At 40.4% G+C, this 25,242-nt stretch overlaps 1 protein-coding gene across 4 annotated transcripts in view; it reads left to right on the forward strand.

Moving 5' to 3' along the window:
• tp53bp1 (tumor protein p53 binding protein, 1) overlaps nt 1-25,242 on the forward strand; it is an 87,704-nt gene that overhangs the window by 52,094 nt on the left and 10,368 nt on the right. For 2 of the 4 annotated variants that reach the window (XM_054771789.1, XM_054771790.1), the window contains 19 exons: nt 3,587-3,793; nt 4,012-4,099; nt 4,187-4,271; nt 4,358-4,419; nt 7,768-7,972; nt 8,051-8,211; nt 9,738-9,864; nt 9,963-10,057; nt 10,131-10,318; nt 11,017-11,818; nt 14,407-14,523; nt 14,636-14,806; nt 14,890-14,956; nt 16,596-16,691; nt 19,473-19,701; nt 20,470-20,610; nt 20,947-21,167; nt 24,137-24,292; nt 24,470-24,858. In XM_054771789.1, the coding sequence (XP_054627764.1) occupies nt 3,587-3,793; nt 4,012-4,099; nt 4,187-4,271; nt 4,358-4,419; nt 7,768-7,972; nt 8,051-8,211; nt 9,738-9,864; nt 9,963-10,057; nt 10,131-10,318; nt 11,017-11,818; nt 14,407-14,523; nt 14,636-14,806; nt 14,890-14,956; nt 16,596-16,691; nt 19,473-19,701; nt 20,470-20,610; nt 20,947-21,167; nt 24,137-24,292; nt 24,470-24,858 (3,607 nt within the window). The remainder of the gene's footprint in view (nt 1-3,586; nt 3,794-4,011; nt 4,100-4,186; nt 4,272-4,357; nt 4,420-7,767; nt 7,973-8,050; nt 8,212-9,737; nt 9,865-9,962; nt 10,058-10,130; nt 10,319-11,016; nt 11,819-14,406; nt 14,524-14,635; nt 14,807-14,889; nt 14,957-16,595; nt 16,692-19,472; nt 19,702-20,469; nt 20,611-20,946; nt 21,168-24,136; nt 24,293-24,469; nt 24,859-25,242) is intronic. The other 2 variants (XM_054771792.1, XM_054771791.1) reach the window with 2 other exon arrangements.

Raw genomic sequence — 25,242 nt, forward strand, 5'->3', positions numbered from 1 at the left:
TGGAAAGAAAAGCTGTACAATTTGCTTACATATGCAATTTTTTGGACTAGTAATAGTCGGTATTCACCCATGAAACAGCATGATTTATAAATTAATATATTTTTCAAAAAACGTGATAGACTGAAGCTGCAAAATTTGAAGCAAAAAGAGGCAAGGAATTCCTGTGTTTCTTTTATGACACCGTGAGTCAGACTGTTATGTTATAATGACCTCCTGTTTGGTGACGAGTTATTCACTTGTTTGAAACATGATTCTGGACTGAATACTCAGTGCGGTCCAGCCTCACCCAAACCCTACCTCCAGAGGCGCCCCAGTCGACACGAACGAATGCAACTCAACATACCCAGCCGTCAAACTCCTGAAGTTTGCAGACAACACCACAGTCATTTGCCTCATCAAGGATGCTGATGAGTCTGCATATGAAACAGAAAGTGGAACTGAACACGCTCAAGACTGTAAAGATGTTTGTGGACTTCAGGAAACATCCTTTGCCATAACTACACTCCTGATCAAAATCTTAAGATCAGTTGAAAAATTGCTAGAATTTGCATTTTGCACATTTGGATGTTAATGATGTTTTAAGTAGATCTACAATATGCAAAAGCAAGAAGGGGGGGGTGAGACAAAAACCATTTTGAAAAAGTAATTTATTTTTATTTTAATTTATTGAAAACAACAATTAAACTGGAATGGGCTGTTCATCAGCTGATCAAACGTTTAAGACCATCGCTCAAAAAATGAAACTCTCCAAACCAGAACAAAAAACATTCTCAGTAGGACTCAGTAATGAGTAGCTCCACCGTTCTTGTTAATCACTTCAAAAATGGGTTTGGGCATGCTTGATGCGAGTGTTTCCAGGAGGCTAGTGGGAACATTGCTCCAAGTGGTGAAGATGGCTTCACCAAGGGCATCAACTGTCTGCCATTTTTATAAACTTCCCTTGCCATCCATCCCCAAATGTTCTCTATGGGATTTAAATGAGGGGAACATGCAGGATGGTCCAAAAGAGTGATGTTATTCTCCCTGAAGAAGTCCTTGGTCAAGCGAGCATTGTGAACTGCAGCGTTGTCCTGTTGAAAAACCCAGCTGTTACCCCACAGACGAGGGCCCTCAGTCATGAGGGATGCCCGCTGCAACATCTGCACGTAAGCATCCGCCGTTTGACGACCCTGCACCACCTGAAGCTCCAGTGTTTGACTGAATGAAAAAGCACCCCAGATCATGATGGACCCCCTCCACTGTGGCGGGTAGAAAACATCTCAGGTGGGATCTCCTTGTCATGCCAGTAACGTTGGAAGCCATCTGGACCGTCAAGGTTAAATTTTTTTCTCTTCAGAGAATAAAACTTTTTTCTACCTTTCAATGTCCCATGTTTGATGCTCCCTGGCAAAGTCTAAACGGGCAGTTTTGTGGCGTTGAAGGAGACAAGGTCTTTGAATTAGTTTTTGTTTTTTTAAACCCTTTTCCCGCAGATGCCGTCTGATGGTTATTGCGCTGCAGTCGGCTCCAGTAAGGGCCTTAATTTGGGTGGAAGACCGCCCTGTGTCTTGATGGGCAGCCAATCGGATCCTCCGGCTCAGCACAGGTGTGATTTTTTTGGGTCTACCACTTGGCTTTTTTGTTCCATAATGCTCAGGATCTTTCAAAAAAATGTAGAATGACTGTCTTACTGCGCCCAACCTCAGCAGCAATGGCACGCTGCGAAAGGCCTTGCTTATGCAGCTTGACAATCCGACCACGTTCAAAAAGAGAAAGCTTCTTAGCTTTAGCCATCAGGAGGGCATGATGGTGTGAATGCCTGACAGAAAATGAACATTTTGAGCAGATTTTGGCTTTTATAGCCTGTGGTCTTAAAGTTTTGATCACGTGATAACGGGGCTATTTCACGGTTTTTTTTGTTTTCAATAAATTACTTTTTCAAAGTGCTTTTTGTCTCACTCCCCCTGCTTTTGCATATTGTAGCTCTACTTAAAACCTCATTAAGATCCAAATGTGCAAAATGCAAATTCTAGCAATTTTTCAATTTTTATCTATTTTTATTATTTTTTAAAAATCTTATTTTATGTCTCTAACTTGCCTATCTGCAAAATCAGCTTCCGCAGCGTTTCCAAGACCTTGCTTCATGCATTTACTCTGCAATCAAATACAAGCGGTCACAAAAGGCAAAGTATTTGCCGCGGGAGCTGACCTCCACAAGCTCTAGTGTGTGTGCATTAGCATCACCAGAGTGCAACCCGGCCTTTTGGCTAGCAGGACTCATGATATCAATAGTGCTAAGAAGACAGAGATTGAAATACGTACGAAGGTGACTCTAACCAACCGGTTGGTCTCACTCCACTGTATTTTAACGACTACCATTTTGCACTACAAAAGGGTGAAACCTTTCTTGCTTGGGTCTGTGTAGGCTCTCAGTCGTACAGGAGTTGTCCACCTTTTTCTTTTTTTTTTGAGACGTCATCTGTACTTCTGTGAAGAAGGTGTCGGACGTTTCGCTCCTCATCCGAAGAGCTTCGTCAGCGAACTAACAAGTGCTGGTAGCCTACGCCTTAAGTACAGTAAGAGTGGGCGGAATTGGTGTGCCAACGCCCTCCTCCTACTGGTTCCTTACACTAAGACTGGGAGGAGTTGTGGTCTAATCCTCTCCTTACATTAGCACCTCCGATCAAAGGGAAGTGTAGCTCCCCGTAGTTGGGTATGAACGTACTTGGAATGTGATCAGTACCAAAGTTTGGTGTGCAGCAAAAATAAACATTACTGTGTCCATTTAATTGTAATATACTGTAATGGTACATTTAAAACCATAAGATAGAAATAGATACAGTATGTAGGTTCCTGTAGTAAGTGTTGGGAGTAATGGCATTATAGTAACAACCTCTATTATGTTTTCCAGTGACGGGTAATTAATTAATTACTATTTACAACTTGTTATGTACTGATATCTACAGTATATCAACGATCTGGATGTGGCATCAGTCACCATTCTTCCTTATTAGTACACAGGAAGCCAAATAGCCGGTCAACTCTGACACTGCCCCCTGGCGTTTTGGTAGAGAATTGCAAGTCACAAACTCAGCCCCCAGCCCTTATCTCATGAAACATCTCTCAGCTGCACATGTCCCTACAAAGCTAAATTCCAATTCTTTAATTTTGTAATTTGTCCAACACTTGTTGTAGACAAAGATAAAGCACTGAACGAGTAGAAGTGAACATACAAAAAAATAACAAAAAATTACGATAAATGTTCGGTAAACAGATAGCAGTATACCAACGCGACCCATGTGAGGATAAGCCGCATTGAAGATGGAGGGATGAATGTTCGGTAAACATAAAACCAACATGAAAGGTTGTCCTTAGTGACGTCACGATTTGGATTCGACCAATCATATTCCACCCTGCTCCTTTTGCCGCGCCGAGCAGAGTGGAGGTGGGTGTGTTTTGTTGTCTTACACAAAATGAACAATACACGAGGAAATAAAAAACGTACTAAATCAGCCAAACCACCTACGAGCTTGGCTAACAGTCCGTCTTAAAACCGCGTCGTCAGTTTTAATGAGTCGTTCACACATGTTCCTTTGTGTGTTGTCAGTCGGTCTCTTGTTCGCGGCCCGACCGCATGGATCCCGGCGGAAGTGACCTGGGCTCCAGCCTGCCTCTGCCGGAGAACCCTTGTCTGATCGTGGAGGATTCTCAACCCGACAGCGTCGCTCTGGAAGACGACCCCGAGAGTAGCTACAGAGCTGTGCTGGCCCGACGCCTATCCAACCTGCAGCCCAGCGCCTGTAGCCCGGTCCTGGTAAGCTGCGTCGTGAAAAGAAACCTGTCGAAACGCTGCCATAGTCTTTCTGGTCACAGCCATTGATCAGCTATTTACAGTCACGTGAGGGGTACTCGGCACAGGATCAGAAAGGCTCAAAACAATTTAGATACATAATGTTTATACAGGTATATAGATACATATTTATAGCATTTGTAATACTTTTTTTTTATCAATGCATGTGTTTTCCTCCCCAGGAACTGATATCCTCGCCACTGGGCAGTCGAGGCTCTCAGACCGATAGCCAACCAGAGAGCTTCCGTACTAACAGCCAGGCTGGACCTGGTCAGTGTTTTCAGACAATATAAGCATTCCCTCATCCTGGATTTAATAGCCTGACACAAACACTTCTGTTGTTGTATTTATGAGCAGGTCATCTTGCTCAGCCCAACCATCGCTCAGAATACCAAGAAGAGAGTCAGGTTCTCAGCGCCTGCCCTCCTCCACACAAGCAAAAGTACATGGGACTCACATATTTTTACAGATTGCCTATGCCCCGTATGATTTTGAGTGTTTATTTTTATTCCTGCCTTAATATTTCAGGTCTAACTTACTCATGGATTCTGATTCAGATCGTTCCACCGTACATTGTGATCAGTCTGAAGGTAGGTAGCTCCTATCAACAAAGGCCCACTATTGAACCACTTTATAATGATTGTCTGTGCTACTTTCCTATTTGTGTACTGTAATTTTGGTTTGGTTTGGTTTGGTTTGGTTTAGTTTATTTGAACATGAAGGTTACAATGGAATACATCTCATGAATCATTCTTTGACAGTTCCACATGTCCAAAAGGAGTAGGAAGAAGCAAAGCTTATTTAATCCTACCCCCCTTCCAATCTACATCTTGTACAGTACATGTTGTTCACTTCCTGCATTCCATGTCATGTTTTCAGTGATAGTCAGGATAACACATAATAGATAACGGTGAGATAGCCCTCCCCCCAAAAAAACAAAGAACATTAATAATAATAATAATAATGATGACAATACTAAATAAATAAATAAAAAAGAACAAAGCTTTTTCTTTTTTTTTTTTTTTAAACACAACAAAGAAAATTATAAAAAAAAAAATAAAAAAAAAATAAAATAAAATAAAATAAAAAAAAAAACAAAAAAAAAACCTGACAAAACAATCAGGACTCTTCTGCCTTGTATTTAGCAAACATCAACTGCTTGTATTGTTTTTTGAATTTGCTCATCTCTGTACATTGTTTGAGTTCCTTACTCAATCCGTTCCATAATTTAATTCCACACACGGAAATGCTGTGGGTTTTCAGCGTAGTTCTCGCGTATAAATGTTTTAAGTTTAATTTTCCTCTAAGATCATATTTCTCCTCTCTGATTGAGAAATACTTTATTAGGTTTTTGGGTAACGAGTTGTTATTAACTTTATACATTATTCTAGCGGTTTGAAAGTGTACTAAATCTGCGAATTTTAATATCTGTGATTTTAAAAATAAAGGGTTTGTATGTTCTCTATGCTTGGCATTATGAATTATCCTCACAGATCTTTTTTGCAGTACAGTGAGTGAGTGAAGATTGCTTTTGTAATTATTTCCCCATATCTCCACACAATACATTAGATATGGTAATATTAAGGAACAGTACAGAGTGTGGAGTGATTTTTGATCAAGAACATATTTTGCTTTATTCAATATAGAGATATTTCTCGCCACCTTTTGTTGTATATATTTAATATGAGATTTCCAACTCATTTTTTCATCTATTATAACCCCGAGGAATTTATATTCTTCCACTTTTTCAATATCCGCTCCATTAATTTGTATTTGGTCGTACGTGTCCTTTCTACTATTTCCAAATAGCATTATTTTAGTTTTACTTAAATTCAGGGATAATCTGTTTCTGTCAAACCATGACTTTAATATGCCCATTTCATCCTTGACCTTTTTAATGAGTTCTTGTGTGCTTTCACCAGAACAGAAAGCGGTGGTATCATCGGTGAATAAGACCAATTTTAAGTTGTTTGTTACTTTACAAATGTCGTTAATGTACAAGTTAAACAGTTTTGGTCCCAGTATGGACCCCTGGGGTACTCCACACGTAGTATGTAGACTCCCAGATGTATATTCTCCTAGCTTTACAAATTGTTTCCTCTTTGCTAGGTAGCTTTTAACCCAATTTAAGACTAAACCTAAATTTTAAAGACTAAGACTAAATTTTAAATACATTTTTATCAAGTTTTATTATTTAAAAAAAAATCTTATTTTATGTCTCTAACTTGCCTATCTGCAAAATCAGCTTCCGCAGCGTTTCCAAGACCTTGCTTCATGCATTTACTCTGCAATCAAATACAAGCGGTCACAAAAGGCAAAGTATTCGCCGCGGGAGCTGACCTCCACAAGCCCTGGTGTGTGTGCATTAGCATCACCAGAGAGCAACCCAGCCTTTTGGCTAGCAGGACTCACGATATCGATAGTGCTAAGAAGACAGAGATTGAAATACGTAAATCGGGGTGTCCGAAGTGCGGCCTGGTGGCCATTTGTGGGCCGCAGCAGGGATTACTGTGGGCCACTGGCACATTGTAGAAATACATTTAAAAAAAAAGGAAAAATAGAGCAAAAAGGCTTAATGCAAGGGTGTCCAAACATTTTCCACCGAGGGACACATACCGAAAAATGAAAGGATGCAAGGTCCACATTGGTATCTTCTATATGTTAAGAAGTTACTGTACAGGTGTATACATTTCAAGAAAAAACTGTATCTCAGCTTTGTGATATACTGTATGTAGGTACAGGAAATGTTCCAAATATTTCAACTTTCTTCTTAAATAATCTTTGCAAATTTTCTTATCTTGTGATATTATGAATTTATTCCCATAATCTCATGTGATGAATTTAAAAAATCTTAAATAATTCAACTCTGCTATTAAACTGACATTATTTTTCATGATAATTTTACGAGTTTATTCTTGTAAAATTGCACTTTTTTTTGTTAGAATACGATTTTTTTCTCTTACTATTTTGACTTTATTCTAGTAAAATTACAGCTGTTTTCTCCATTTCTGCTGTTTTTCTTCTTGTAAATTCTCCTTCTCGTATTTAATAATACTCATAAATCATATTATATCAGAACTTTATTCCCAGATTATTTAGACTTTATTCCCATAATATTATACCTTTTTTTTTCCCCAATGTAATTTTACCAAAATAAAAAAAAACTTAATTTTGTTTTGTTTTACATAATGACAAACAACATCACGTTTTGTCTTTAGTATTTAAACTCTGTGCTAGTAAAATGACATATTTCCTCATATTTTTATTTTATTCTTGTTTGAAATCTTCAAATTTTTCAACTTTCTTTTTCTACATGTTCTTTAGTATTACGTAGTAGTATGACTTTATTCCGCTAATATTTTGACTTTATTCTCGTAACATTATAACTTTTTCCCCCCCACGTCATTTTCCAGAAATTACACTTGAATCGTTTTTTTGATTGTTTTTCATATTACGACTTATTAGTATTTTTTTAATAGGTCACGTTTTTGCTTCTACGACATTATTTTTCCTCACACAATTATGGTGTACTCGTAAAATTACAATCTTTCTTGCTTTTGTTCTTTTTCTGGCATTCTTGTTTAATTATATTTTTAGAATGTGCCGCGGGCCAGTAAAAAAAAAAAAAAAACGGGTGGGTCTCACATGGCCCCCGGGCCACACTTTGGACACAGCTGGCTTAATGTAATGAGAAAAAGCTGAAATGCCGATACGAATAACTAATAATAAAATAAATAATTTGTCTTTAATGTGTAACTTTATTTATTTATTTATTTTTTATTTTTACATTACATGAACATGTGTCATGGCCAATTATGTACCGTAAATTAGACAATGGCGTCATCTCAAGGTTGGGAATTGCTGAACTACTGCTACTGCATGCTTGAATTTCTCTCCGGGTAAGTAAAGCAGCAATTTATCTCCATCTTGTCTTTCAGAGGGAACCTCACAGTTTGGTTTTCTAGCACTGTCTCAGAGTCAGGATCTTATTGCTGACGAAGTGAACACCCAGGTGGGCGATGACCATAGCAAGCCTCCAGCAGTCAATGAGACGCACTCCCAATTAGGTCATATGAGTTTGACTACTTCCCACGAGAATGTTAGCACCGGGACATCAGAGAACCCTGATCACAAAGCAGTCAGGTATAGCTCCGACTTATTTAGGAAATTCTCCATTTATTGGAAGTGAATTTACTGTTTAATTAATCCATGTTTTCATAGCTCCTCCAGATCTGATGTGGACTCCAGCAGCCCGTCCGGTGAAAAGATGAACGTATCTGCTCTAGTACACTCCCAGTGCCTCCAGGACCCCGGTGAGCTGGAGCAGCAGGACCGTGAGATAATGTCGTCACAGCAGGACATGTTTGACGCCGACAAGAGTGGTATGTCTACAGCAGGGGTGTCCAATCTTTGATGTTCTGTTTATTCAACACATTAACCCTTTGGTAGACCTTCAGTTAACAAGAGCGAAATAGGCTCTCAGCTGTAAAATGACTCAAAGTGTTATAAGTAAGTCTTATATCTTTTTATTTTATTTTTTTTACTTTCAACGCTTTAATCTCTAGTTCAGCTTCAGATCTATCCGCTGATGTAAAGTTTTTATAATTTTTAAGTGTCTTTTTTTATGTTTTCTGTCCATTTTGTAAAAAAAAACAATTTTTTTTTCATCGCAAAAACACAAAATATGCAATATTTCCCAAAAAATTGTTTCAAAGTGGAAATATTTATATGAGGTAATTAGAGCCTTCCATAGGTCAATAATCCACAACCACATTGATTTTGCTGCATTATTATTTTTGGCGCTATTGCAGTTTTTTTCAGAAAAGCCCCACTAGGACCCATAAGGACCATCCATGATAAAACTCATAAGGGTGTAATTCTATCCATCCATTAATTTTCTATTCTTTTTTATTTATTTTAACTTTCAACGCTTTAACCACTAGTTCAGCTTCGGATCCATCCGCTGATATAAAGTTTTTATCATTTTTAAATGTTTTTTTTTTTAATGTTTTATGCTCATTTTCTCAAAAAAAACATTTTTTTTTCATCACAAAAACACAAAATATGCAATATGTTTCCTAAAATTTGTTTCACAACAACACTGATTTTGATGCATTATTATTTTTGTCACTGTTACCCTTTTTTAATGTCAAGGCTATCCAATGCGCAGTCTGAGGGCAATTTGCGGACCAAGGCTGTTTTTTTGGGGGGGTTTTTTTGGTCCTAATAACATAATATTTTGGTAAATAAGGTTGCAGAAAAAGTTAGAATGTTATGAAAGTAAAGTCTAAATATTATGGGAATAAAATCATAATTTTTAGATGAAAGTTTACAAAAAGACCGTTGGAATGGTTGGAGCATTTTAAAAAAAGAGCTGAAAAAGTTGGAACGAAAAAAAGGTACAATTTTACAAGAATCAACTCGTAACATGAGGAAAAATAATGTCATTTTACTATCATAACAATGAAATATTAAAGAAAAATACTTTTAAAAAAGTAAAACAAACAAAAAGAAAATAAAGTTGTCATTTTTGGAAAATGCTGTTGGGAGATAAAGCTATAATATGGGGAAAAAAGTCAAAATATGGGAATAAAGTTATATTAAGTAATATTACAAGAAGTACATTTATAAAGATTATTGAAAAATGAACTTGAAATATTGGGAAAAAAACTGCAAAAATGGGAGAAAAAGAGCAAAGTTGATACTAATAAAGCACTTTTTCACGATTATAGTAGTTTTTGTTCAAATATATATAACTTCTTAGCATATCTTTACAAAATATCAAAGTGGCCCTTGCATCCTTCCTTTTTTCACTATGTGACCCAAGGTGGAAAACGGTTGGACACTTTTGTACCGTGTACTTTTGGGATGAAACGGCATAGACTTTCTTGATGAACCATGATTTCAGATGTTGCAGTAGACAGCACGGTGTCTGAGCCAGAGCAGCAGGGTCAGCCCACCTCAACACCAGCCCACAGCTTGCGGCTGCTGCATATATCCCAGCAGGGCACACTGGCCCAGGAGGGCCTGTCCCAGTAAGTCACATGAGAATTGTACACACGCAGCCACAGCACAGATAGATGACCCTGAAATTCTCTTTGCACATTTCCCCGTCCCCACCCCCACTCCCCAGAAGCTCTGTTGATTATGTCGCCCCGACCCCAGACAACTTCCCCCACATCCCGCTAATTGTACCCAACTCACCAACAGGAGCAGGGAGCCAGCAGGGTAACACAAAATTCCGTTTTGAATTTCAATAAAGGAAGTCCAGACTTTTTACAGGTAATGTGTGCTTTGTCAGGTGCCGACGAGCCAATGGATGCTTGGCAGCCTCCAGAGGAGCGAGCTGGCCTAAAAAAAGAAGCGCAGAGAGAAGCGGACGCCTCCGCTAAACCTCAGCCACCCACCTCAACTCCTGTATCCCAGAATTCTCCTGGTTTTGTTTTGGAGCGACCTCTCTCTTTACCCTCTCAGCCAGAGTTCTCACACGTATGTATCGCATTTGAAATCCTCTTTGACTCATAATTGCTATGTAACAGATCTACTTAATTCATGTGATGTTATTTTGAATCCATCCATTTATCAATTAGATCACCACCACTCCAGCCTTTCATTTGGTACACCTGCATGACTTGTAAAAACAGCCTATTTTTGGAGAAAAAAAAATACATTTTTGACTGGGCGGTGAATGCTGAATCACGAATGTGCGTGGATCCACTGTATTTATAATAACTGCTTAGTTGGGATTGCACAGTAATAGTTTCGGCTTTATTATAATCCACAGCTTCCACTTTGTTACAGCAGTTTGTCTTTTTACTGGCGGCAAGCCTTTACTCAAATTCCCAAAAATCCGTTGGCCAACAAACATGCTGAGGTGTAGCGAAGGGACGGTCTATGCCGCGGCCTGGAGACATCACAGTACTCAAGTGCTCTCCATGTAGGAACGGATAAAGAACATGGTGTTGGCGGATTGAATCACGTTTCTACGTTTTGAACATACAGTTACAATAAATTGTTGTTTGTCTTTTGCTGACTGATGCTTCTGCGATGTGGCTTCCTATGAATGACGTCAGAACAGTACAGTTTTATAGGTAGGGTAGAGAGCCTAGTAAGGGGCAGTGCAGTGAAAAATTAGCGAGTGTACAGTATGCCTTTTTCAAGTCTTTCCCGGTGCTTTTTTTCCCCAGGATGTGTTTGTCCCAACGCTCAGTCAGGAGAGTCCACATCAGTCGGAAAAGAAGACGCCGTCTCCTCAACTGGAACCATCTCCTTCATCAGTACCTTTGCAGCTCTGCTTGGACACGGAGAGCAGCAACTCTGCCCTGAAGATGTCAGAGGAGATCATAGAGGACAGCCAGGCGACCCAGATAGAAGAACCGGAAGAGCCGCCTGATGTTGATACCACTGACTCTGTGCTTCCACAGAGGAGAGAGTGCAACGGCGTCACCTCTGAATCACCAATTGCCACCACTTCCAAAGCTTGCAGCCAGCCGACAACTCTTTTGAATGTACGTGACGTGACCGCGAAAGGAAGCGAGACTGGCGTCAGAGAGTCAAGCTCTCCTATGGAGGTGTCGGTGATCTCCCAGGGGTCTGTTGTAGAAGGAACTGTAAAGACTCTGACCCAGTCACCATCACAGAAATGTGGAATGGGTAACAACAGTCAGACTGACAAAGTGGAAATGAATGAGCCTGCAGAGGTTGAGGATGAAGGGGTGACGATGGAGGAGGTGGGAGGTGTGGCTTTAGTCGTCTCCCAAAGCCAACGGAGGTCCCCTGACCAAAAGGAGAGTGAAGATGGAGATGGGAGCGTTGTTGTGGTTGGAGAGAGTGAGAGAGACTCGCAGGCTCCTCCCAAAACAACGCCACAGCTTTTAAAAGGCACGAGTTGTCAGCCAGGCAAAGTGTCGACATCCACGAACGGCCACGAGGCTGTGGCACCGGAACACGAAGAACTCCGAGACAAGAGCCTTAGTGATAGCTCGGGAGGTAGGAAGGGGACATTCATCATTTTTTGGAGGGCAGTGGTATCCAAAGTGCAGCACAGGGGCCATTTGGGACTGACATCTTGTTTTTTAAGGGCATATTTTATGTCATATTCAAAGAATACAATGAAAGACTTTAAGTCCAAACTGCTACAATGAGAAGAAAAGAAAAGAAAAGAAAAAAGTAGTGAGAAAAAAATTAGCATGGCACATGTAATGGATGCCAGCTGTGGCAAAGTTCGTTGGTAAACATCACTCCCAGACGCCTTCATGGAAAACTGCAATTTTTTGAAAATTTTGCCCATCATCCACAGTCCTTATGTAAGACATGAACACACGTCTCTCCCTTTTCTGTGTGTTCTAAAGAGAGAGGAACTGCTAGCATGACGCAGCTCACAATGCACTTGGGATTCCCCTAGTCTGCCTATAAAGCCCTCTATTAAAACACCTCCAACAATGTTTTTTGTTTTTATTTACACATTGTGACCCTGTAGTAACAGGCAAATTCATGATAACGTGTAATACTTAGTGTTTTGTTGTATTTTGGCCATTTTAAGTATTAGCGGAACCTTCCCGGGCGCATTGATTTCACAGAGCCCGTAGCATCAAATGCTACTTCTGTTAACAACAGCAGCACAAAGACAGAGCGTTTGCTATTACTAATCATGGCAGACTTTGGCAGAGCCGCCGCTGCCGACTAGTACTTTTTACTTTTACTCCCCCCAGGCAGAGAATAACGTTGCTGGGTGCTAGGCACATCTAGCTGTAGTGAAACCCCAAGCCATTCTCGTAGCGTAAATGTTTCATGGACGAAATAAGAGCATAATAAAACAGTCACTTGCCATCTCACTGGGATGCCGACTGATGGGATGGCTGTATCTTTCAGCACAAGACTTGTGCTTCCCATTGAGCTGGTAAATTCAACATAGTAAAAATGTCAACATAAAAAAAAATGCTGAGAGCAAGCGAGCATCTAGCTGAGGCTTCCTAGCGAAGTCGTCAGGTCTAAGTTGACAGCCAGTATGCACTGCTTCAGTCCGTCCGGATGTTAGTTGACAGCATGTGGAATCTCAACGTTGACCAACTTTTCAGCTCACTGCCACAACCTTCTACTATACACGTGCGAGGCATGGTTTGTAACCGAGCATGAACTTTTCCATACACACAGACGATGCAGCAGCTCCAGTAGCTAACGTTACCTCTTGGTAGTGGCCCGAGTGGTGCTGTAAGCAATGTGCTGTGTCACTAAACCAGGAAAGTAGTTCTTGTTGTGGTGTTGGTGTTAGCTCCTACAATAACAATGTCGCTGTAGCTTGGTTAATATGCGGGTCACGTTATTTAAATGGAACATTGTTGGTGTTTTGTGGAGTTTAAAAAAAATATATATATTTTTTTAGAGGACTTTAAAGTTGAAATAGGTGTATCCCATTACGTGCATTGTTAACTGCCTCATGCTAGCTGTTTTTCTCTCTTTAGAAACCACAGAAAAGGGAAATATGTGTGTTCATGTTTCACATAAGAATTGTGGCTGATAGGCAAAATAAAAATAAAAAGCTGCGTTGGATGATGAGTTGACAGCTCGGGCTTTTAGCTCGTCAGCTAGCACTGCTCAGCTCTTTTAGTGGGGATCGGCAGACTCGGGTTTGTGCCCCGGCGGGTGCTTGGCCCAATTGCGCGGGTGGCCACTGTTACACATGCAAATGTTGACCTACAGTGCTCAACAAATGTATTGGACCACCAGCCAGTTTTTTTTTTTAGGAATTTTCAAATTAACCCCCCCCCCCCCCAAAAAAAAAAATAGTAAAGTACATTATTTATTTGTAAAGATGTCAAATTATAGTTAGTTGTAGAGTTCCTGAACAGAAAAAACATCTTTTGTGAAAAGGATACTTTAAAAAAAAATATTTTGGACAAATAATTATTTTTAGACATGTTTAAAACTAAAGCTAAAAAATAAATGTCATGACACCCCTGCCGAACAAGATGTGTCATGAACTGTTGAACCTACTGTAAAACATCTTCAGCATGCAAGCGTCTATGCGTCAAGTCAATCCATGAAGTGGGATTCCTTTTTTATAAATGGAATATTTTTGTAGTTGAGGCATAGAAAACTTGTTTACAACCTTCTAATTACGGTTTTTAACATTACTAGAGCCCTCTAGACATGAAATAACACCTCATAGTCACTTTTACACACGTATTACCCAATATAGTAGATATAAAATAAGACATACTGTAATATAGACTCACACATGTTAGCATTGGGAGAGTTCTTTGTTACTTCCTGCTGTGACTATTGTCTCATCAATGTAACATTGCTGGCAATTCTACAGTCTTTCAGTGCATTTTCTGAATGTCTTATATTTGTATTTTAGTTCATTTTGTCAATTCTATGCTTGAAAATGCTTCATGTAGGCCTAAAATACTTACATTTTGCTCAAACGTGCATGTTCTTTTGACTAATAATGGGCCGTAGTCAACCACGAAACAGCAACAATTTAGTAATATCTTTTGAAAAACAGAGTGAAGCTGCGAAATTCGAGAGAAAGAGAGAGATGGATGTAATTTGATTCTTATGCTTTTCTTACACAGACATTTCCTTCCATTTCACACTTCCTAAAGAAGGGGAGTTGATTGTGCCTGCTGTTGGAGCTACGCCGCCTCTAATCAACCAACTGAAGGGGACGCCTAGACACAGCACTCCCATCGGTGCGTTTCTGTCAAAGGCATCCTGGAGTGGCGAGAAAACCCAAACGCCGTATCACTTTGTGAAAGGATATTTAAGACGAGCATCGGCTTATTCCTTGTCCTTTTGATGTAGAGGCCTTTTGCGGGAAGTCGAATGTTGCCGGTGGTGTCAGCGCTGATGTGGTGATGGCAGACGTTGCCCCAGCGGAGGACGCTGCAGACAAGGGGGATAGTAAGCTGAGTCTCAGGATGAAGTTGGTGACCCCGGTTGAGGAGGGAAGCTCGGAACGTTTCAGCTTGCAGAGTAAGCCGTTTGTCCAGGATGGTGTCCATGGAGATGCTGCGTGCACACGTTACTTCCTCAATAACAAAACCCTTCCTCTGCAGAACCAGCACTATCAGAAGATGATGAATCTGTTGCCAAGGTGACTGCAGTTGCCAAGGCTGTAACCAGGTATGATTTTTTTGTCTCTTCATATTCACATTAACTGCCTCTTTTTTTTTTTTTTTTTTTTTTAGGTATTGTGAATGAAAAGAAACATTTTTTTTCCCCAGTGTTAGCCTTGAGATTGTCAGATTTTGTTTGACTTTGTTTGGTACAGCTTCACCATCTCATGAGATCTAATGAAATATGCCTTCACAGGTCCTCTGTTTACGACTATAATTACGACGTTACGTGTTGCGTCGTTTTGTGACTACGAACAGGCTTCCATGAATTAATTAAAAAAAAATAATTTTGGTCTGTAAACAAGAGACTCACTCGAGAACTAGTTGTAGCGCACGCCGGCGGAAGAATACACGTCACGTGCAACACAAGAATGCAGTGTTCGCCTGCTCAGCCACACTGAGGAAGAATCACATTGCTGACGAGTTTTTGCGCTTTTTACACTTCATTATGTCTCACAAGCGGCAGTGCGCCAAGGAAAAGGAAAGCCATCATAAAAAGCTGAGAGAGAGAAGACACGGCAACCAATATTGCCCGCTTTTTTTATCCTAACCGCTCGACTGTTGCGACCGTTGTTAAAGGTTGGTTAGGTACTGCATGGAGGGGGCGCTAATTTTCGAATGTGCTGGCACCCCCCTCTCTGTTCCGACATTGCAGGCCACATTTAATACACACACACGCGCACATGCATTAGTTATGTTTGTTGTCAACCGCTTCTGAGACGTGAACACGAGACGGTGGTGAGTGAAAGACATGGCCTCCAGTCATTTTATTTAAGCCAAAAGAAAATTATTACAAAGCTTAACCTCGAATTGTGACAAATCTGAATATTTATTTGTTCAGTCTGTTGTTTACAACCACTACTGGTAACATGCTAGCCCGTGGTAGTGTTCTTATATGTTTGGGGTGGAAAAAGTGTAGTTGTAGAGGAAGGAATCTTTATGGATTCAGATTATTAATGCTAGAGGGGCTCACGGATTCTGTGTGCTGTTACAAGGAGATCTGGGAGGAGAAGAGGAGGTTATTCTTCCAGACTAGCCTGGGACAGTATTTTAAGAAGATATAGAAAGGCCAGCAAGACAACCACAGGGATAAAAGTATGTTCTGTGTACAGTGTGAGTGATTTAGGAGTTAATTAGGCTTTTAGGTATTTCCAGTTTAGGATTGGAAATTGTTCGTTATGCGAGGACCACCTGTAATGTTCTGTTTTGATTGGCACTTTCAGAGAGGAATTAATCGAAAATTGTTGGCAGTTAGTTAATTTTGACCCCATGTAAAAGGGAGAAAATGCAAGTGATTTTCAAACTTGTGCTCCGAAATCCTTGAAGATGTATGTCGTATAGTCATTCCACCGTGGAAAAAGAACACTCAAATAAATCGTCAAAGGCTCCAAATGAATGTGATGAGATTACATTACGTAAACTTGTAAGTCCTATAACATACACACACATAATAGTTCAACTAATCATGTCTTAATCAAAACTATCAAACTGTATTTGGATACAGCTCTTGTATTGAATATCATTCGATCGTGGAGGTGTGCCTAATTTTTGGATTGATTAGAGTTTTTTTTTTCATTCAAAAGCATGCCTGATATGATCATTATGATTTATAGATTTGTCTGATGTCCTTGTGTGTTTTGTCCCAGCAGTCCCTCTGTGTTCAGTCGTGTGCGGCAGGTGCACCGGCAGCAGGAGGCGGAGGATGACAGACACCTGAATGAAGGCAACAGCACACCTCTGAGGTAAGCGTCTATTGGTTTCCTCGCGGTACAGGCAACACACGGTACAAAGATGAGCTTTTATCCTAATTTCCTTTTTGAATATAATAACCAATACTCAACCATTTTATTGGGTGTACAGTAATCCCTCGCCATTTAGCGCTTTGAGTTTCACGGTGTCACTCTATCATGGTTTTTTAAAAATATAATACATTTTCCTACGTTCTACCTTCTTGCTACCTTCTTGTTGCGTTTTTATCTTGTGTTTATTATTTGTTCAATTTACTACTACTAAAGTAAGCGTTTTCAAGCATAAAATGTCAAAATGAAGTAAACTACATATAAGGCATTCTGAAGACTCATTCAAGACATTGTGATGATATGTAGTATTCTACACTGGTCACTAGGTGTCAGTAATGTTACTGTAATGTTTGGTGAGACACACAAGCACCAGACTTGATCACTGGAACAATCTGAACCCACACTCATCTCCCCCAGAGAACACATTCACAGCAACGCACACGCATGAGGCTTTTTTATGTCTTTTCTCTTATTGTGTCTACTATATTTGGTAATACGAGTGTAAAGGAGACTATAGGGGTGTTATTTCATGTTTAGAGGGCTCTAATAATCTTTAAAAAACATATTTGGAATGTTGTAAACAGGTTTTCTATGGTTTCTATAGCTTTGGCCATTACTGTACATACTTGCTGTGTCTTTCAGGCATAGTACATGTTGGATGTTCGTTTGACTCACCGATGTTTGCATTCCCTTGTTGTAATGTATTTTAGTAGACAGAAATGGGTCGTGTGTGTGATGAAGAATGAAAGACCTACTTTTGGTGTCAGACCGTGGGGTATATGGTTATTTTAAGCATATGTACTTGGACCATCCTCAATAGTAGTTTCCTTTTGCGTCTGCACATTGATGTTTTTTTTAACAGAGTACTTTAAATAACATACAGCTATAGAAACTCAGCCCACACCTGTGCTGTGGAACCTGTTTCAGTCTACCTTGTTTATGTTGACAAATAAACTGACCAACTCATCCATGGCCTTCTCCTTATTACTTCAAAGTGCCCGCTTAAGGTGACATAAATAGTCGACCGCGACATAAAATTGGAGAGAAGCAATGGCTGTTTCCTGTTATGTCGACAGTCCGAGAGGTGTCGACTTAAACGGGTCCCACTGTAGCATATACTGAGGATATTTCAGCTTTTTGTTGGGGCGGAGGGGTCTTATTTGCATAACTGGCCGTAACCGAAAAATGGGCACAGAACATGAAAAGCAAAACAAAAATGTTTAGAAATTAGGACTGTCAATCGATTTAAAATATTTAATCGTATTTTTTTTATAATTTTATAATTTTATAATGATCATAATTAATCACATTTAATCGCAAATGAAATAAGTTTTTAGCTATAATAAGTAGGGATGTAAATCTCTTTGTGGTAAACGATTTGATGCGCAACTACAACGATAACTAGACAATTTTATGTAAAGAGATATCAATTTTGGAAATACGAGCCATATTTTATTCAAAAATAATATACAGTTAGAAATCCCCCGGTTTGTGAATGTTTAACGCAAGCAGCGATTTGTCCCACTTTGGCTTTCCTTGAATGCGCCTTTTCTCGTTCTCACGCGCTGTACACAAAGATACTGTAGATACTGTACTTTATTCATCTCCAAGAGAAACTCACACAGACTACTGCATTTTTACGCTTTTTCTTTCACCTCATATTTGCTCCCAAATGCTGATGCTATGTGGGAATGCATAAAGGTAAGATTTGATGACCTTATTGAGTACTAATGTGCATATTTGTGGTACACACCCTCTCTGAAAAACAAGTCCAGGCTCGTACCGGTAGATGGTGGCTCTGTATTCATTTAGTGCTTTTAATTTGATGTTGTTCATGTCATAGTTTTACAAAATAAATAATAATTAAGGTAAATTAGATCCCTACAATGTACATATGTTTTATTGAATACTAGCTAGTGCGCCGCTAATGCTAGCGCTGCTAGCTCTTCAGTCATGGTCACATTGACAGAAGCCCCCACATACTGTAGCTGTCCTCGGCTATGCCTGCCGTTAACTAGCAGCTTGTACCCAAATTCTAGCTCAATCATCCAAGAGGCAGCTCTCATCTAAAAAAAAGAAATACACTCGCCAAGGTACGGAAGGTCGGAATGACAATAAAAAATACTGGAAGTGCTTCAGTACCTTCTCACTTCTCTCTGGCAAGTCAAGTCGCTTTTTTGTGTTTTTTTTCTTATGTCACAAGCATGACCGGGGGGCAGGGGGCGTACAACAGCATAAGACTAGCCGCTGTTTTGAAAAACAGAATATCGAGGGGTCTGAATACCAAATATATACTAAATATAGCAACAAAGTTGGCCAGACTGATCCCTCCTGCTACGTCTTCTTATTCTCTGGCAGACCATCGACTGTACGGAGTTGAAATGGCAAGCTACATTCACAGACAGTCCCATTATAATGTATTGATGAGCAAAGGTTAACAGGTAGTGTCAAATCTATTCATGGTAGTCCAAATCTATTCATGGCGGGCCGCCACAAATACTGTTAAGTGTATGGGAAACACTGCCACTGATGTTCTATTCGATTTAGGTCTGCACTCTGGCTGTGCCTTTTCTACACCTTTAATTTTCTTGTAACGTCAGCCTTCTACGTAATAGGATGGGTTTTGTACCAAAATTGAGTGTTATTTTGAATTGTTCAAAAGCTGTTTCCCCTTTAACATTAGTTTTTGAGGACTTCTGTAACATTTTTTCCACGTTTCTCTAGGGGGGAGCCGTTCGCACAGAGAACCACTCAGGCGCCATTGCAAGGAGGTAACAGCCTCCCCAACAGCCAGTCAGAGGCTTCACAACAGGAAGTGTTGGCAGAGCCACTCGAGGTTGCACCGGAACCACGAGGCCAGGAGCGGCATGCAACAGTGCTGTCCAACCCAAACCACAAGGACGCCTCTAAGCAGTCCTTAGACAACACCATCCCTGCCAGCACATCCAGCAAGGTTTGGGAGTCATTGTACCCACATTTATGTCTCACTAAAACCTTATTTGGAGGCTTAAATGTTGATTTATTTCAGGGGTGTCCAAACTTTTCCCAGCGAGGGCCGCATACAGTAAAATTAAACGATACGGGTGCCACTTTTGATATTTCACATTTTGTAAACCACCCCATGTAGATATGCTGACAAGTTATATATGTTTAAAGGAAAAACAGCCTGCGTCTCAGCTTTGTGTTAAAGGTGACAAAGTGAAATGAGTACTTTTGCTCCACTTTTTCCATTTTAGCTGTTTTTCAATTTTACAAATATTCCAACTGTGACTTTGTTCCCATAATATTTTGACTTTATTCTTGCAAAAAAAAACCTTTTCCAATAATAGCAACTTGTTGTTTTGTCACTAATATTTCAAAAATGATTGTGAAAATGACATTTTATCTCATAGTGGTGTGACGTAAAGCTCGTGCAATTTTTTGTTGTCATGTTACAATTTTTTTGAATAATATTATGACATTATTGTAACATTTCTACTTTATTCTCATAAAAACTCATGTTATTTTTCAATTTTACTTGTTTATGCTAGTTTTTCTTCTAAATTGTATTTTTAAAATGTGTAGAGGGCAGATTAAAAAAAAAAGTCATCCCTGATTTATTTAAATGATTTGTGGTTGATAAATAGAGCAGCTCTGATGCATCAGTGCAAGAAGACTAACATCAGATGACGTTTTTCATAACTTTCCTTATCGCTAATAGTGTGCTTTCCACAAACCCCAGAACCCTCCCTTGAAAAGAACTGCTGGCCCCTCCCATCGCAGGCACGTGCGCACCATCCAGGAAGTACGAACCACCATCACACGGATCATTACAGATGTCTATTATGAAGATGGCAAAGAGGTGGACCGCAAAGTCACCGAGGTAATCAATAATGTTTCACAATAATGTTTTTTACCCACAAGTATTTTACCTTCATGGAGCTTTACTTTTCAGCATTAAAACGTAAAAAGATGCTAGATGACTACATCTAATTTGCAAAATTGGCCATGACGCAAAACTCAGTGGTTGTGTGTGGACAGGTAAAGCATCTTTTCGGTTTGTGTCATAAGAGGTGTTCAGTTTCATATTCTGTATGGGAACCACTGGCATCAGTTTTTGTGCAGTCCAGCTGTCGTATCTAACATGCTAACAAGGGTGGGGAAAAATACCTCTTGTTTTCGTGCTTGGCGGAGGTAATGAGCGTGTGCTTGTTCTTAGGAGAGCGAGGACCCAGTGGTGGACTGTCAAGTGTTGGACAGCGACGTTTCCCAATGCCACACCGGCAGCAGCTCCCTAACCTCAGGTGACCTCGGCGACATCAGTTCCTTGTCATCCAAGGCCTCCAGCCTGCAACACAGTTCCGGAGGTGCCAGCAGCACCACAGGCCTCTCTCGGCCAGAGTTCATCATGCCCCCCAGCCGAGGTGCCAGATCCATCAGGTACTTCTCCCTCTCCGCTCTGCACATCTTTCATCTTCCTGTACAGTAGATCCGGTTCATGACGACAACCCGTCTAAGTCGACCAACTCAACAAGTCCTAAAAGCTGACGTCGGCATACATGGTTGACCGCTTTTGGGAGACCGACATAACATTTTACACCCAAAGCGGTGATTTCTATGAAATGTAGACCCGTTTGTGTCGATGTGATCTTATATTGGATCTGCCACTTACCTTCAAAACTTTGGTATAGGACCAAAGATCCTTTCTTCTTTTGTGGTACACGTCGTGTGTGTGTGCACTCACTAAATGGTAGATAGAAGTCAAGGGCTTTTACTTGCAGTGTTGGGCAAATTACTTTAATAAAGTCATTAGTTATAGTTACGAGATACTTTCTTAAAAATGTAATTAGTAACAGAATTACTTTGCTTTCCTCACAGACTGTATGCTGCGAGACAGCCAGTGAACCAATAAAGAAAACTGTGTACACAAATGTGTATTTAATATGCTAAACACAAGTAGCTAGCCAAAACACAAGAGATACATTACTAACAGCTAACAGCACACTGAGTTTACAAACGTATTCCAAGTAATGATTTAGGAACATTTGTGATTGCTATTTAAAGTGCTTTGTACACATACATGCTCAGAAAGACGTTTCCCGAGGCGCAAGTGTTTTAGAACAAATACAACGTGTTTATGAGCTTTTTCATACTTTGTTTCAGCCGTTGCTAGCTTGTTTGTGATGTGTCGGTCGCGAATGAATTGGCTATAAGAGGCGACTCTTTGAAATGAATGACAGGAGCCAGCTCGCGTTGTTGGGAGCCAATCGGGAGGAGATTTTGTTTTTTCCTCGTCTTTTTTTTCTGTTAAAGGCGAAAGTCATTGGTCACACGATGTGTGGCGGCGTCGCTGTGTCCACACTGAGCAGTGGAAGGAGCGAGGTTAAGCACACGCTGTGGTGCTCTTAGAGTCGATTCGTTCGTGAGAAATTTGCATGAAGTTGATTTGACCTATTTTGACCTAATTTGTCTATAGAGATGGGTCTTTGTTTTTGTATTTTATTTATAATATAACATAACATATTTTTGTAGCTGCTCATTGAGGTTAAAATAAATCCATTTCAGTAATAAACAATTGATTACAATTACTTTTTTACATTAGTAATTCATTTTACACAATACACATCATTTGGTAATACATTTAATTTAAGAAACAAAACAAAAAAATTGGAGGTGCTATTTGGGAGCCGAAAGAGCCGGCTCTTTTTAGTGAGCCAAGCCAAAAGAACCGGCTCTTTAAAAGGAGACGAAATTTCCATCACTGCAGCTTGTGCTTCACCAAAAGAAGAAAATTGTCAAAGATTGTCTCATGGCGAGAAGAGCTCTCACTCTTACTGTCACTGAAACGATCCTGGGAAGACGCCTCACTTTAACTTTACAGCCATATCTTTTAAAATATTTTTACCATACATTTTTAACTTACCATATTTATGTACCAACGATGATCTTATTTACACATTTTAAACCGACCCAAAAATCACATGAAACTACTGTCTTTGACCCAAAGACATGACATGACAATTACTCCTTCATAAATGCAATTACCGTTGTTACCAGGGAAAGTAATTATTGCGTTAATTGCGTAAAAAAAACCCAAACATCAAATATGTCAAATGTTTTTGATTAGCTTTGTTAGTGGCTCACAACAGACAAACACTTTTCATCAATGACGCTGAAGTAGTGCATGTCCAAGAAAATCGGTGCATGTATGGTTTTAAGTGAACAATGAGAACCGATTCCCAAAACGGCTTGTTCTTATATCGCACAGTGGAACCTTGGTTTGCATACGCCCCAGTTAGTGTATTTTTTGGTTGAAATTTACTGCAAAATTTTGCCTTGGTTAGCATACATTTTCCTGTTATGTGTATTTGTAGCACAAAACGTTCTTATTAGCAGCCTATTAGCTTGCTACGACATGGAAAGAGGAAGCGGAAGTCCTCTCCGTTGCCCATCTATGACATCATCAGCAGTTCACTGTAGTTCTTTGCTAACTAACACAGTTCTCTGCTTTTCTTATTGATCACGGCTGCAAAATAACCCACACTGGAGCCAAGGAAAGTTGCAAGTGTCAGCATTTTGATAAAGAAGGTTAGAAACACTGTTGAATTCAAGAAATAACTCATAGCAAAACACCAAGGTGGTGTCTGTGTGGATCTCGCTTCATGCAAGTTCTCTGCATGTTAAACTATAAGCGTAGAATTATAAAAATGTGTTTTGTGTTAACATTTTTGACTTTCTGGAATTGAATATAATTGGATTTACATTATTTCTCATGGGAATATTTGATTCGGTTTGAGTTGGACCTTCTGGAACAAATTAATGACTTTAACCAAGGTTCCACTGTATATTCTTGTATCTGCAAATGTGTTTTCATCCTTCACATAAAAGAGCCGCTCAAAAGAATCGACTCAATGGGTGCATAATCACACACTGCATTGCATGTAACGTTTGAAATAGTAATTAATTTGATTACCCGTTACACGATGTGACTTGACTTCCTGTTCAGTGAGCTTCAAAATAAAATCATGTAACCTGGATTGTACCACAGCAGCTAACAAAATGCACACATTTATCATTTATTGTTAGCCACTGGAAGAAAGATATGCACATGGTCAACATGGTCATGTCGACACCCATTTATGTCGACAGCCAATCCAAGAGATGTCGACTTAGGCGGGTTCCACTATATCTTATTTCTTCTCTTGCATAGTTTCAGCCAATCTTTGCCTTTTCCTGTGTCACTTCTTCTTTGACTAACCTTAATCTTTCACGGGTCACTGATCATGGGTGCAGGTCGCGTCAGGCATCAATCTGGGGCCATTCGTCACCCCCGTCACGATGGGGGTGCCCTCAGATCGATATCTGACGCAACTTGATCGGCTCCATTCGTCCCCTCTGTGTGTCCGCAGTCCCAGAAGGGGAGGTGGGCAGAAACAGAGGGGTCATAGGGGTCAAGGGGCAGGGTCGGTGGTCACAAAGGACAGGGGTTATGGTATCCTTGGGTCCGGGGCTGTAGCTTCGCTCACCCTCAGAGGACGGGCGAGACGTGGCCGACCCCCGTCCAGGTGAGTCCTCCCTGAGGCTCGCCAAGCATGCAAAGTAACCCACAAACGCAGCTAAGATAAAGCGAGGGAACCTGCATGACTGCTTTAATCTTAACACTTTTCTTCTTCTAACTAACCTACTTCATGTTTGCCGTGTGTTTCCGTCATTCGTTTGATTGAACCTTCTCACTCTTCCAGGGGAGGAGACGCTAGCTCCCTGCCACGGCTCGGTACTCACCTGTCCTCCTCAGACGATGAGCCTTACTCCCGCGTACACCCCCCACGCCTCCCAGCCAGCCCCACTGATGCTGACGTCCCCTGCCACGCCCACTCCCTCCGGTCATCCCCAGGGGAGGCGAACTTGGCTGGAAGTAGCTTTGTGGGACTGCGAGTGGTAGCCAAGTGGTCTTCCAATGGTTACTTCTACTCGGGCCGCATCGTGAAAGATCCCGGGGAGGGCAGATTCCGCCTGCGATTTGATGACGGGTATGAGTGCGAGGTGGCAGGGAAAGATATCCTTCTGTGTGATCCCATTCCACTGGAGACCGAAGTCACCGCTTTGCTGGAAGACCAGTTCTTCAGCGTTGGTGAGAAAGGCCGGGGGGAGGGTGGGGACATAAGGTCACAGCTTTTTTCATAACGGTACAGCGGAACCTGCTTATGTCCACAATTCGTCTATGCTGACCAGTGGCGGCCGGTGCATTTACATACCTGGGACCTCAGTAGGGACTTCACCACCACGATCATGTAACAATCATACTAACCATCAATAATATACAAACAATATAACAATGCGTAGCAATGCACCAGGGATGTCTAAACTTTTTCCAGAGAGGGCCACATTAAAAAAAAAAGTTAAAGGTGACAAAGCAAATTAGTGTAATATCTAATAATATATCTCATTATTAACAACTTTTAGAATAAGCTGTAGCCCGGAAATGGCCCCTGGGCTGCACTTTGGACACCTGATT

Source organism: Dunckerocampus dactyliophorus, chromosome 3 (genome assembly GCF_027744805.1).
Source record: "Dunckerocampus dactyliophorus isolate RoL2022-P2 chromosome 3, RoL_Ddac_1.1, whole genome shotgun sequence".
NCBI classification, from domain to species: Eukaryota; Metazoa; Chordata; class Actinopteri; order Syngnathiformes; family Syngnathidae; genus Dunckerocampus; species Dunckerocampus dactyliophorus.